The 15,360-nt window shown below is 43.2% G+C and overlaps 1 protein-coding gene across 5 annotated transcripts in view; it reads right to left on the bottom strand.

Moving 5' to 3' along the window:
• The window catches only part of LOC109899295 (dipeptidyl aminopeptidase-like protein 6), a 351,844-nt gene that overhangs the window by 87,957 nt on the left and 248,527 nt on the right, over nucleotides 1-15,360 (bottom strand). For all 5 annotated transcript variants that reach the window (XM_031836276.1, XM_031836277.1, XM_031836279.1 and 2 more), the window contains one exon: nucleotides 5,873-5,987. In XM_031836276.1, the coding sequence (XP_031692136.1) occupies nucleotides 5,873-5,987 (115 nt within the window). The remainder of the gene's footprint in view (nucleotides 1-5,872; nucleotides 5,988-15,360) is intronic.

Below are 15,360 nucleotides of genomic sequence, written 5' to 3'. Positions count from 1 at the left end.
AGTGATGTGAGTGTGGCGCCATGAAGGTGTGCATGGGAATGTAGGAGGGTGAGAGGTGGAAAAGGCACACCGAGAAGAAGGTTAGTGTTTTTCGCCATGAATCTTGTTCTGGAGGCAACTGTCACGGCTCTCGTCGTAATGAGGATCGGACCAAAACGCAGCGTGGTAAGTGTTCATGATTCTTTATTAACCAAAACACTTGAACAAAATAACAAAGTGAAAAAAACGAAACAGTTCTGTAAGATGCATAAACTATACAGAAAACAGTATGATTCCCAATCAGAGACAACGATAGACAGCTGTCCCTGATTGAGAACCATACCCGGCCAAAACATAGAAATAAAGAAACTAGAATGCCCACCCTAGTCACACCCTGGCCTAACCAAAATAGAGAATAAAAAACTCTATGGCCAGGGCGTGACAGCAACTCTGCAGTGTTCCTAAAATCAGATTTTAAACCTAATCCTAAACACACTGCTAACCCTAATGCATAAACTTAAATTAAGAACCAAAAGTTCATTTTTGTTTTCCAGATTTTTTACAATATAGCCAATGTTGCAGATGGCCCGTTTAGCGGAAATCGCTCAGTTCCACCTTCAGGACAAGACTCATCTCAATAAACGTCAACAGTCAGAGAAAAGCATGTACACAGATAAATATTAATTGTCATTGTGGTCATTCAACACATGCATCACAAGCATACTTTCACAAATGAAAAGATTATGTAGTTACACACACACACACACACACACACACACACACACACACACACACACACACACACACACACACACACACACACACACACACACACACACACACACACACACACACAGAGAGCTGGGTCTGAGGACAATTGTTCCTACAGAGTCTCTTATGTCACATCTTTCCCTGTTCCCTTGGTGATCATGTCCGAGTTAAGAAATGCGTCTTTCCTCCCTTGTTTCCTGGAGGTAAACACAGATCTATAAGTGACTGTATAGGTAGGTGAAAGCAAGGTTATCACCCTCTTACTGACACTTTTTTTTCTCATCTTAGCAACTCTCATACAGACTCAGGAGAGGCGAAGGTCGAGAGCCGTGCGTCCTCCGAAACACAATCCAGCCGAGCCGCACTGCTTCTTGACACAATGCCCGCTTAACCCAGAAGCCAGCCGCACCAGTGTGTCAGAGGAAACATCGTACACCTGGCGACCGTGTCAGCGTGCAGTGCGCCCGGCCCGCCACAGGAGTCGCTAGAGTGTGATGGGACAAGAACATCCCTGCCGGCCAAACCCTCCCCTAACCTGGACGATGCTGGGCCAATTGTGTGCCGCCCCATGGGTCTCCCGGTTGCGGGCCGGCTGCGACAGAGCCTGGACTCGAACAAGGATCTCTAGTGGCACAGCTAGCACTGCGATGCAGTGCCTGTGCTACTCGGGAGGCCCCTACTGAGACAAATTTTATCAATTAAAATCTGTGATTACTTCAAGGAAGGTTCAATTATTTGAACAAGGCCAGTCCCTTCTTCACCAAGACAGCTCACGGGAGGTTCCGAGACAATCTACACATGAATCCTCTCAAAGGATCACCACGCAAGCAGTCATAACCAACGTGTTGTGGCCGCCTGTCGCGCCCAATTTGAACACAAGACTCTGTGCCACACATGCTCCCTCTCCGGGATCTCAGAAGCAAATTGCCTTATTAACACACACCAACGCGCAGTCACAACAACAAAAAAGGAAAATATGGTCCCTGTAACCCAATTATACTGCATCTGTGGCGGAATGTACATGGATTGGATGTTTGTAAAAATGTTACTTAAATGTTATGTTGTGTGTGTCAATGTGTGTACATTTGTGAGCATGTGTGTGTGTGTCTGTGTGTGCATCTACTTAAGTCTGGAGGTCTGTTGAGATTTGAGTCCCTAATTGTGTTACAAGAGTTAAGGGAACATTCTCTAGAAGCCATATCAGCTTTCCTTTATCAGGAACTATAACCTGCAGCCATATTAATATAAAAAAATGATATGATAAAGTTATATTATTATATATGATATATTATGAGTGTCAATCACTGCACGTGTAATCTCTTACAGATAATAGACCAAAAATGAACAGGAAATAAAAACAAACAGAAGGCAACTGAAACCACATAAAACCCATGTATTTTCCTCTTCCAAACATCAAGAAATAACACTTTCTTGGAATTCTAGCCAGCCTGCCACTTGAGTTCTGTATGATTGCAGGGGTCAGTGTACAGTGACAGAAGTACCTATTCTAGGCCAGTAACTGCCTTTCCCAGGAAGAGCTGGAGGCAGAGACAAGGGGTATACAAGAGCAGCAGCTCCAATGACTGGATGGGTCTATTTTCTCCTCTGACGACCTCAACGAGCTGTCAGCATGTCAGTTAATCAGTCAGAATGTCAGCCAGTCAGTAGTCAGTCAGTCAGCATGTCACTCCTCAGTCACATAAATACTCCAACCCCTGAAAGACAGTGGAGAAACCTTGACCCACTTGTATTGACGTAGCGAGCATGTGCCATCCCTGTGGTACTGATCGATCTGTGACTTAGATACAAAAGAGAGCAGCTTGTCATTGTGAGTGAAGAGGGAAGTTAAGGTTGTGAAAACAAAGTGCTTGTCAGGAGCCAGTGTTTTTACCCTGATGTTTGGCGGGGAAACATGTATCAACAAACTTCTGTTCGTGAGTGGGAGAAGACCTGCCATCTCAATGCATAACCACATTCATCCTCCTTTACTGTAACTCTGGGGTACAGATGGATCAGTTGTCTTGTTTAAATTACTATTTACTGCAATGAGCAGTACAGAATAGTTTCAGAATAGCAAGGGGCTGGACTACAGGTTGTGCAGTATGTTCAGGGAATTGGACTCCCATCTCAGAAACGTAATCCTTAAAAAATACACCACACTCAGTCAAAGCAATGTATTGGTCTTCAAGGAATCACTTTAAATAATTGAAAGCCAGATGAAGAATAGAAGTGTAGAATCACTCAGCCCCATCATCCGCTATTTGTTTTGGGTTGTTGTGCATACCTAATTAATCCACTAAGTTTCATAAAGCCTCTTTTTATTAACCAAGGGATTTTTTATAATACCATTTGATCAAATAGCCCTCCAAACTCCCAGGAATGGGCAGTCTATGAGAGCCCAGTGGGATTCTGTTTGTGAAAAGACTTGGACCATAAATGGGAGTTCTGCTTGGGCACACTGTAGGAGTTGGGAGGGAGGCGGGGGGAGGATTTAGGGAGGGATGCAAGCTGGAGATGCCACCTGTCCAGTCTCCACAGCCCCTTCGGACTCCCACTGTCCCCCTCTGTTCCAGAAGGCAGGCCAGTACTGGCAACCCAAATGGACAGAGGGTGTGAGGGAGTCTGAGACTAGAAAAGGCAAAGGCAGAGGGGAGCAGTTTGTGCCAGAATATGGTTTAGCACTGCCAACTCCAGACACATTGCCCCAGACGGCGTTCGATCCCCGGATACTCCATGAAGCCTGCCACTTTCACCTCTACATTTCCCCTCACAGCAGTTTCAAAAATACAGCTCTTAAAATATGAGAGGAGGAGAACAGTTCACAACTACAGTAGGTGCTGACAAGGTGCGAGACCCTTTGGCATCTGGTACAGTACAGTACTCTAGTACTGCAGCTTAAGTTGGTCTACTGTACTCCATCTACCACTGGGTAGTTCACTACAGATTCAGTTACCTGTAAACTACTATGGATTGAGAATTGTGCTAATGAAAGGTTGAATGTCTTCTGTGCTTTATGCCTTTCACGGTAAGCCATATAACTCATGCTCATAACTCATTTCTCTTCGATACAGTTGGTTTGGTGGGCCCATTCATCGGATGAAAAATATTGAGATGGATATTGAAAAACTATAGTATAATTTAGGATGGTAAATCAAGGTTGGAAAAGTCCAGATAAAACTCTGATAGGAAATACAGTATGCCCACATGTTGACTGTAAAGACTCCACCAGTAGAAGTAATTAAAAGAACACAACAGCCCTACATGGTAATGAGTGTTAGTGATTAACAATGTGATTAGCCAGTTCCACATGGGATTTGACATCCAAATGAACATATTTTATCAAAGCTAAACTACCAATTCGAAACACTGAATATACACTATAGTGAAACGTGGGGGGGGAAGGCTACCTGTTTTGATTATGAAAATATAATAATAGACATGGGAAAAATTACAGTTATCCATTTTCTTCAAAAGATTAAGAAAATTACTTAAGCATCTGGTTGAATGTCAAAAGTTATTTTTAATCGACTTCCAAGCAAAACATTCAAAAGCAAAGTTGTAGTCATTTTCTTGACCTGATCCCATTCCAGGGGCAACTATTTGTAATAATTACCAGTCAGGTCAATACTTAATCAAGGAAAACTGATTATTGTCTCAGAAACTTGGTTATACCTCCAATATATTGGCAGTTATACTGATCAATATGGCTTCTCCTGAATATAAAAGCACTTCAAGGGGCTCCATGAGCTAAAAAGAAGATGGCCTATTGATTTGCTTTTCATGTAAATCTTCCCAAACATGTCTTAAAGGTCATTCTGACTGTTAGAGAAGCTAAGAGTGGCTTCAGAAGAAAGACCAGGGAGTCCAGGTCTATGGAAAATATATGTGCGCCTTCTGCGAATGTCACCGCTTATAGAAGCAAGTCCGCAGAGGTGTAGCGCAGTTTTGTGCCGTCCCCGCAAAAAAATACATGTATATATATTTTTTAGGATCTTTTTCTTTGTCATGGGGCAGAGAGAAAAATGTGCAGTTTTATAGCTAATCTCACGCTATTTTACGTATTTTTCCATGAGGCTGAGAGAAAATGCTTGCCTGGCTCCCCAAGTTCTTGCTCTGGCCAAACGCTTCTTCTCCGCAATGAGTCTGGTTCTGAGTACCTCCCCGACGATTTCTAGAATGCAAACACACTCTAACCGTTCTGATTGGTCCCAGAAACCGATGGTTTGTGTGCCAGAACAATAACACACGTGGCTAAAGCGGCATTTTGAATATGTGTCATTGGCTTTGATACTCTGATTGGTTAGAGATGATCCAATTGCTGATACCTTTGTTTTGTACAACACCCCTCATTTTAACATCACCACAAACAACTTCAATGTTGGCAGTCTCAGACTGAAGTATGTAGTGAACATAGTGTAACGTAAGAATTCAGTTTGAGTCGTAAGGCATAGAAAATGTTGCCGTTTTAGAGATCATTTCCTGCTAATCTTCATATTTTGCCATGAGGCTGAGAGAAAATGTAGCAGTTTTAAAGAGAATTTCCTGTAATTCCCCCTAAAAATCATGGCTTGTGACGTTTTCATATGCTATCTAGGGGGCCGAACTCCCCCATCCCCAATAATAATAATTGAATAGATCTTGCATGGGCTGTGGGTGTTTGTGCTATGCCAGTGAGGGTCTGGGTATAAATATATGCTACTGTGTGTGACATTTTTATAAGTATACCTGTGAGAGACTGGGGCACTATATGTAACACTGTAAATTGTGTTTGTGTAAGTGTTTGTGAGAAAGTGCACACACGCAGGACTCTCCAACTACATGCAGTGAATATGTTTTGTGGTTACGAGAGAGTACAAGGCAACTGCACTGCACCTACCAGAGCAATACTCTGAGACATGTAAGACATTGTGACCCAGGGTGCATGTTAGAAGAAATCTGTCGATGTGCCCTTGAGCAAGGCACTTAACCCTAATTTGCTCCAGGGGCGCCATACTATTATGGCTGACCCTGTACAACAACACGTGTATTGTTGTACACGTGTATTGTTGTGTTTTTGCCTTTTATACCATATCGTACGGAGTCAAGCCTGTCTCCCCTCCCCTCCACTCCACTCCCCACCTACCTGGTGTCAGCAGGATGACAGAGGTGACGATCAGGGAGCAGATGACCAGAATGACCAACAGGGCAATCGCAATTCCCTTCCAGTTCCTCTGAGGAGGGTTACTCCCCACCAGCTCCTGGTCAGACAAAACAGACAGAGAGAAACACACCGTCAGAAAGAGAAAGAGAGGAGATAGAAAATCAGGAAAGGAGAGTGAACAAGTTGAGTGAACAAGAGAAAGGTTGTGGAGAGGAAGAGAAGCAAAGGGAGAAAGAAATGAGAAGTGGGTAAGGGAGAGAGATAATGGAGTGATACTGTCTATTAGTATAAAGAGTAGGGGGGAAGAGGGAGTGAGAAAATGTTACACAAATAACTAATAAAAGAGAAATGAAAGGAAGGAGGGAGGGAGGGGGAGAGAAAGGTGGATAACTAAAATGGATGGGTCAGTCAAGGACAAGTGTGGACTACGGAAACACCACAAATTCTAAAGTAGAATCACCATGAGCAAAAGCCTGGAGGAGGAATGGAGAAGATGTGTGTGTGTGGGGGGTTATCAATGAGGCGAGGGGTCAGCGGCCATCACTGGCAAACGAATGTGACAGATAGAAAATGAGCTTTTGGAATATTGGTAACTTTGGTGGGTGAACACTGTCAAGAGGCTTTTTGTTTGAAAAATGATTTGAAATTATGGCGCAACCTTGAGCCATGTTTTGGGAGAAAACAAATGAATTATATATTCAAGGTTTAATATTAAGTGCAAAATAAAATGTTAAAGTATCAATTTGACAAACGGTCCCTGCTGGGTATGGAGTGAGTGGAATGAGAAAAGGGTTTTCAGCCTTCCCCTTTTTGCACCAATAATAATCCTTATAATCCTTATTATTGATGATTTTTGAAAAAATGTACTATGCCAGTAGAATTATGATTGATAGTGGTAGCACTGAATAGATCTGTCCTCATAAATGTATTGAGGCTTATACCTGAACAACAACAGCAACATCAACAACAACATGAAGCACTGGCTTACATCAACCCCAAACCTACAAAAATCTTAAACAAAGATTAAAAGAAAGTTGGACATTTCTATAGTTCAAGTCCAATAAACAAAAACAACCAAGCTAGGAGAGTCTTTTAAAAGGTCATTGAAAGCCTAAAACATTAGCTGCATTAATAACTTTTGAATTAGTTTGCGGTAGGGGGGGTAAAAAGTCCTGAGCAGAGGACGTGCAGAGAGGATCTGTGGCTAAGGTCTTAATCAATAGTCTCCCCCCCCCCCAGGCTGGTCTACGAGGTAAGCCTTTTAGTGACCTCTTTCCCTCCTTAATTGAATGGAGTGACAGACATCATTAGCCTGGAGAGAAGAGGAACAGCAGGGGGCTTTTTACCACAACACCCATTACACACACTCATTAAAACCAGCAACCTGTTTTCCCACAATCCCCAGTGGCAGTCTGGCGAAACGGGGGTGCTTTCGCAGGGGTCACTGCCGAGGGCTCGACACGCCAGGCGGGAGGAGTTAGTGGGCTGCGGTGTAAACAACACTGATTCCACAGAACCACCACAAACACACTACAAGTGCCATACTGTTTTAGTTCTATCCAGCCTGAGTAGACCGCTTTAGGATGTAGATACAGTAGGACGCCAGCCTGACATACTGTATCCCTGCCATTGAGCAATCTCATTTGATCAACTTTTGCTTAAAAGACATTATACTCCAAAATGAGTGAAAATTAAATGATGTTGACATTTGAAATATAATTTCCACTTTAAAAGCATTATAACCATAGCCCAACTGATGCAGCATAGTTGAAGCATTGGGTTGCCCATCTGCATTTACCTAATTGAAAAACCCAAATGCTACAAACATACAGTGCATTCGGAAGTATTCAGACCCCTTGAATTTTCCACATTTTGTTACGTTACAGCCTTATTCTAAAATGGATTAAGTAGGTTTTCCCCCTCATCAATAACCAATAATGTCACGTCCTGACCATAGAAAACCTGTATTTTAAAGTAGGTCAGGGCGTGACTAGGGTTTTTTGTTCTAGTTTATATTTTCTATGTGGGGTTCTAGGTTTGATTTTCTATGTTGGTAATTTGTATGATTCCCAATTAGAGGCAGCTGGTTATCGTTGTCTCTAATTGGGGATTTTTTTTATTTCACCTTTATTTAACCAGGTAGGCTAGTTGAGAACAAGTTCTCATTTGCAACTGCGACCTGGCCAAGATAAAGCATAGCAGTGTGAACAGACAACACAGAGTTACACATGGAGTAAACAATTAACAAGTCAATAACACAGTAGAAAAAAAAGAGAGTCTATATACATTGTGTGCAAAAGGCATTAGGAGGTAGGCGAATAATTACAATTTTGCAGATTAACACTGGAGTGATAAATGATCAGATGGTCATGTACAGGTAGAGATATTGGTGTGCAAAAGAGCAGAAAAGTAAATAAATATAAACAGTATGGGGATGAGGTAGGTAAAATTGGGTGGGCTATTTACCGATAGACTATGTACAGCTGCAGCGATCGGTTAGCTGTTCAGATAGCAGATGTTTGAAGTTGGTGAGGGAGATAAAAGTCTCCAACCCCAGAGATGTTTGCAATTCATTCCAGTCGCAGGCAGCAGAGAACTGGAAGGAAAGGCGGCCAAATGAGGTTTTGGCTTGAGGGATGATCAGTGAGATACACCTGCTGGAGCGCGTGCTACGGGTGGGTGTTGCCATCGTGACCAGTGAACTGAGATATGGCGGAGCTTTACCTAGCATGGACTTGTAGATGACCTGGAGCCAGTGGGTCTGGCGACGAATATGTAGCGAGGGCCAGCCGACTAGAGCATACAGGTCGCAGTGGTGGGTGGTATAAGGTGCTTTAGTAACAAAACGGATGGCACTGTGATAAACTGCATCCAGTTTGCTGAGTAGAGTGTTGGAAGCTATTTTGTAGATGACATCGCCGAAGTCGAGGATCGGTAGGATAGTCAGTTTTACTAGGGTAAGTTTGGCGGCGTGAGTGAAGGAGGCTTTGTTGCGTAATAGAAATAGAAACTCTAGATTTGATTTTAGATTGGAGATGTTTGATATGAGTCTGGAAGGAGAGTTTACAGTCTAGCCAGACACCTAGGTACTTATAGATGTCCACATATTCTAGGTCGGAACCATCCAGGGTGGTGATGCTAGTCGGGCGTGCGGGTGCTGGCAGCGAACAGTTGAAAAGCATGCATTTGGTTTTACTAGCGTTTAAGAGCAGTAGGAGGCCACGGAAGGAGTGTTGTATGGCATTGAAGCTCGTTTGGAGGTTAGATAGCACAGTGTCCAAGGACGGGCCGGAAGTATACAGAATGGTGTCGTCTGCGTAGAGGTGGATCAGGGAATCGCCCGCAGCAAGAGCAACATCATTGATATATACAGAGAAAAGAGTCGGCCCGAGAATTGAACCCTGTGGCACCCCCATAGAGACTGCCAGAGGACCGGACAGCATGCTCTCCGATTTGACACACTGAACTCTGTCTGCAAAGTACTTGGTGAACCAGGCAAGGCAGTCATCAGAAAAACCGAGGCTACTGAGTCTGCCGATAAGAATATGGTGATTGACAAAGTCGAAAGCCTTGGCCAGGTCGATGAAGACGGCTGCACAGTACTGTCTTTTATCGATAGCGGTTATGATATCGTTTAGTACCTTGAGCGTGGCTGAGGTGCACCCGTGACCGGCTCGGAAACCAGATTGCACAGCGGAGAAGGTACGGTGGGATTCGAGATGGTCAGTGACCTGTTTGTTGACTTGGCTTTCGAAGACCTTAGATAGGCAGGGCAGGATAGATATAGGTCTGTAACGGTTTGGGTCCAGGGTGTCTCCCCCTTTGAAGAGGGGGATGACTGCGGCAGCTTTCCAATCCTTGGGGATCTCAGACAATATGAAAGAGAGGTTGAACAGGCTTGTAATAGGGGTTGCGACAATGGCGGCGGATAGTTTCAGAAATAGAGGGTCCAGATTGTCAAGCCCAGCTGATTTGTACGGGTCCAGGTTTTGCAGCTCTTTCAGAACATCTGCTATCTGGATTTGGGTAAAGGAGAACCTGGAGAGGCTTGGGTGAGTAGCTCATACTTAAGTAGCATTTTTTACACCTGTGGGTTATGGGATATTGTTTATGTATAGTGTGTTTGAGCACTACGTAGTCACGGGTCTTTGTAAGTTTTGTTATTTTATCACTGATAAATCCACTATAAGTGAACATTTTGAACACTAAAACATTTTTCTACGGCTGGCCATGCTTTCCACCTGGCTAGCCCTACCTTGGTCAACAGCACTGTAGCCCCCACAGCAACTCGCCCAAGCCTTCCCCATTTGTCCTTCTCCCAAATCCAGTCAGCTGATGTTCTGAAAGAGCTGCAAAATCTGGACCCCTACAAATCAGCTAGACAATCTGGACCCTTTCTTTCTAAAATGATCTGCCGAAATTGTTGCAACCCCTATTACAAGCCTGTTCAACCTCTCTTTCGTGTCGTCTGAGATTCCCAAAGATTGGAAAGCAGCTGCGGTCATCCCCCTCTTCAAAGGGGGGGACACTCTTGACCCAAACTGCTACAGACCTATATCTATCCTACATTGCCTTTCTAAGGTCTTCGAAAGTCAAGTCAACAAACAGATTACCCACCATTTCGAATCCCACCGCACCTTCTCCGCTATGCAATCTGTTTTCACAGCTGGTAATGGGTGCACCTCAGCCACGCTCAAGGTCCTAAACGATATCTTAACCGCCATCGATAAGAAACAATATTATGCAGCTGTATTCATTGACCTGGCCAAGGCTTTTGACTCTGTCAATGACCACGATAGCCTTGGTTTCTCAAATGACTGCCTCGCCTGGTTCACCAAATACTTCTCAGAAAGAGTTCAGTGTGTAAAATCGGAGGGCCTGTTGTCCGGGCCTCTGGCAGTCTCTATGGGGGTGCCACAGGGTTAAATTCTTGGGCCGACTCTCTTCTCTGTATACATCAATGATGTCGCTCTTGCTGCTGGTGAGTCTCTGATCCTCCAATACCCTACTCAATAAATTGGATGCAGTGTATCACAGTGCCATCTGTTTTGTCACCACTACCCACCACTGCGACCTGTAGGCTCTTGTTGGCTGGCCCTCGCTTCATACTCATCGCCAAACCCATCTACAAGACCCTGCTAGGTAAAGCCCCCCCTTATCTCAGCTCGCTGGTCACCATAGTAGCACCCACCTGTAGCACGCGCTCCAGCAGGTATATCTCTCTGGTCACCCCCAAAACCAATTCCTCCTTTGGCCGCCTCTCCTTCCAGTTCTCTGCTGCCAATGACTGGAACGAACTACAAAAATCTCTGAAACTGGAAACACTCATCTCCCTCACTAGCATTAAGCACCAGCTGTCAGAGCAGCTCACAGATTACTGCACCTGTACATAGCCCATCTATAATTTAGCCCAAACAACTACCTCTTCCCTTACTGTATTTATTTATTTATTTTGCTCCTTTGCACCCCATTATAACTATTTCTACTTTGTACATTCTTCCACTGCAAATCTACCATTCCAGTGTTTTACTTGCTATATTGTATTTACTTCGCCACCATGGCCTTTTTAAAATGTTCTGCCTTTACCTCCCTTATCTCACCTCATTTGCTCACATCGTATATAGACTTATTTTTCTACTGTATTATTGACTTTGACTTCGTTTTACTCCATGTGTAACTCTGTGTTGTTGTATGTGTCGCACTGCTTTGCTTTATCTTGGCCATGTCGCAATTGTAAATGAGAACTTGTTCTCAACTTGCCTACCTGGTTAAATAAATAAATAAAAATAAAAATAACAATTGTTTTCATTTTCACTTATTCATTAAAAGATGTGGAACTATACTCACGCTGCGCCTTGGTCCAACCATCATTAGTACTAATATCGTGACATTTTTAGAACATTTAGCAAATGTTTAAAATAAAAATATGAAATATGACATTTACATAAGTGTTTAGATCCTTTACTCAGTGCTTTGTTGAAGCACCTTTGGCAGTGATTACAGCCTCGAGTGTTTACAGTGATTTGGAAATGCACACACACTTGTCTATATAAGGTCCTACAGTTGACAGAGCATGTCAGAGCAAAAACCAAGCCATGAGGTCAAAGGAATTGTTCGTAGAGCTCCGAGACAGGATTGTGTCGAGGCACAGATCTGGGGAAGGGTACCAAAAAATGTCTGCAGCATTGAAGGTCCCCAAGAACACAGTGGCTCCATCCTTCTTAAATGGAAGAAGCTTGAAACCACCAAGACTCTTCCTAGAGCTGGCTGCCCAGCCAAACTGAGCAGTCGGGGGAGAAGGGCCTTGATCAGGGAGGTGACCAAAAACCCAATGGTCACTCTGACAGAGGTCCAGAGTTCCTCTGTGAAGATGGGAGAACCTTCCAGAAGGACAACCATCACTGCAGGACTCCAACAATCAGGCCTTTATGGTAGAGTGGCCAGATGGAACCCACTCAGTAAAAGGCACATAGGAATGTCAGACTATGAGAAACAAGATTCTCTAGTCTGATGAAAACAAGATTGAACTCTTCGGCCTGAATGCCAAGTATCACGTCTGGAGGAAACCTGGCACCATCCCTACGGTGAAGCATTGTGGTGGCAGCATCATGCTGTGGTGATGTTCTTCAGCGGCAGGGACTGGGAGACTAATCAGGATCAAGGGAAAGATGAACGGAGAAACGTACGGCGAGATCCTTGATGAAAACCTGCTTCAGAGTCCTCAGGACCTCAGACTGGGGTGAAGGTTCACCTTCCAACAGGACAACGACCCTAAGCACACTGCCAAGACAATGCAGGAGTGGCTTCGGGACAAGTCTCTGAATGTCCTTGAGTGGCCCAGCCAGAGCCCAGACTTGAACATCACTGGAGAGACTTGAAAATAGCTGCTCAGCGATGCTCCACATCCAACCTGACAGAGCTTGAGAGGATCTGCAGAGAAGAATGGGAGAAACTCATACCCAAGAAAACTTAAAGGCTCTAATCGCTGCCAAAGGTGCTTCAATAAAGTACTGGGGTCTGAATACTTACGTAAATGTGATGTTTCAGTTTTTTATTGTTCATACATTTGCAAAAAAGCGGTCTGACTATTTCCAAATTCCGAAAGTATTCAAATCCCTTGACTTGTTCCACTTTACGTTACACGTTACACGTTATGTTACAGCCTTAATCCATAATGGATTAAATAGTTTTTTTCAACAAAATCCTCCTCAATCTACAAACAACACCTCATAATGACAAAGCAAAAACCTCAGAGGCAACACTGTAGAGGCGCCTTTGGCACCGATTACAGCTGTAAATATTTCTGGGTAAGCCTCTAAGAGCTTCACAACCCTTAAATTCATGCTGTAACACAACCAAATGTGGAAAAAGTCAAAGGGTATGAATGCTTTCTGAAGGCACTGTACATACTGTGCTGTTATATACTGTCTATCTTCAAGTAAACTACAAGCCAACCATTAACTGTCTTCGCATCAATGCGTTCTGACCGACAACGAGGCGAACACGCCCATACCAGAAACCTAAAAATAATACAGTCCTTTAGCCCTCCACTACACTGCCCATTATCTTTTCTACGTATTTTATATCTGGTTTTAGTCGTTTAAATTTGCACTGCAAATATTTTACCATCCTGAATTGCTGTTTTTGTATCACATTTTTTGGAGTGGCGGCAAGGATTTAAATATAGGGGAAACCCTGGTTTCCCACTGCGTACAGTTAAAGGAGCACTGAGTATGATTTTGCCAATATGAGAGGACAAATATCACACTGTTTGAGAACCGATTAGGGAAAGTATTCTGAAAGTATTCAGACCCCTTGAATTTTTCCATATTTTGTTACGTTACAGCCTTATTCTAAAATGAATTAAATAAAAAAAATCCTCATCAATTTACACACAATACCTCATAATGACAAAGTGAAACCATGTTTTTAGAAATGTTAGCAAATGTATTGAAAATTATATACAGAAATATCTCATTTAAATATATAGGGGAAACCTTGATTGCCCACTGCGTACAGTTAAAGGACCACTGAGGATGATTGTGCCAATATGAGAGGATAAACATCACACTGTTTTGGAGAACAGATTATGGATTTTACATTAGACCCAATATAATAGACCTGCACTCACCATAACACCTACACAGTAGCATTCAATTGTAACACATCAGGGTTGGCACACACACACAAAATTATTCATAACACACATGAAGAAAGACACTAAAGTCACAGCAGACTCCACAGCTTTAGACATATTCCTCAAACAGAAGAAAACAACTACTTGATAAGATCTTCACTTCTCAGCTTCAGAAGGCAACAGAGAAGCAGAGAGATCAGAGACAGAGAGAATAGAGGGGGTGCATTCTGGTCTGGGTCATGTTTATCAATTGAGACTTTACCCTGGGCAGTACTGCCGGAGTGCCTAGGCCTTGCTTCACACCAGTAACGAGTGCAGGGCTTCTGCTGTGACAAAGCGTGAGCAGTGTACTGTAAACAGCCCGTGTGTAGTCACAGCTGACTAAACAAACACATCAATATACAAAAACGCTTGCAGGGCTAGGATGATCCAACGCTGCAAGACAATTTGAAGTCTTTTAATTTGGCATAATTATGACTGCGGGATGGAGTCAGTCCCCTAGTACTATTTTTCCATGGATATGCTCTCCCGTGAAAGTCAGAATCAGATGTTTACTGTGTTTAGTAGTAAAAAGGTTTAAATACTTTGCCAATTGGTAGAACCTGATTGAACTTGCAAATACATTTTAAAGCGTATCGCTTTTGCATGCTTGAGTCAATATGTGACTGTCACTAGGTTTAATTGATTTTCGGTGACGAACGATAACACAGCCAAAACGGAGTGACATTTTTAACAGCTAGAAGATATTGGTCAGCCAGGTTATCTGAAAGAAGAAATATATTTCCATCTCTGATCAGTATAAAGTTTTTTTTTCTCATACTAAGAATTGTACAGCATTTGTGCAATCTAATAAACACCAAATAAACAAGAGGAGGTAGAAATACAGACGTCCCAGCATCAGGTACTATGAGCAGCGGACTTCACTGACAGGTTGTAGTTTAATCAATATTCAACCGCCTTGAGAAAGATGTGTTACTCTAGAGAAGAATGCTAGCTACACTGGAACCTCTCCCTCCATATGAACCTGAAATCTCCAATGAAAGCTACTCTGATGCTTCCCAGCCTGTCGACAATATCAGTTAATCTCTGTGTACCTTCCAGCTATATTGAATGAAAGTAGGGGGAGTTTTCAATAATCACTGAATGAATTCTGGTCTGGATTGAGAGTCTGCAATGGTAACGATCTCTGTGCATTAACTCATGCAGTGAGAAATGGGAGAACAGTGCTGTGCTGGGTATTGTGGAGCCCATCTCATGGGGAATGTTCTCCTGCATTCAAAGCTGCCAGTGTGCATAGCTTCATGAGCTTATTATTCTGAACAGTTGCGATGTC

The sequence above is a fragment of the Oncorhynchus kisutch genome, linkage group LG11 (assembly GCF_002021735.2).
Source record: "Oncorhynchus kisutch isolate 150728-3 linkage group LG11, Okis_V2, whole genome shotgun sequence".
Classification (NCBI taxonomy): Eukaryota; Metazoa; Chordata; class Actinopteri; order Salmoniformes; family Salmonidae; genus Oncorhynchus; species Oncorhynchus kisutch.
Note: the sequence above shows the minus strand (reverse complement) of the source record. Positions and strands in the feature narration are given on the sequence as shown.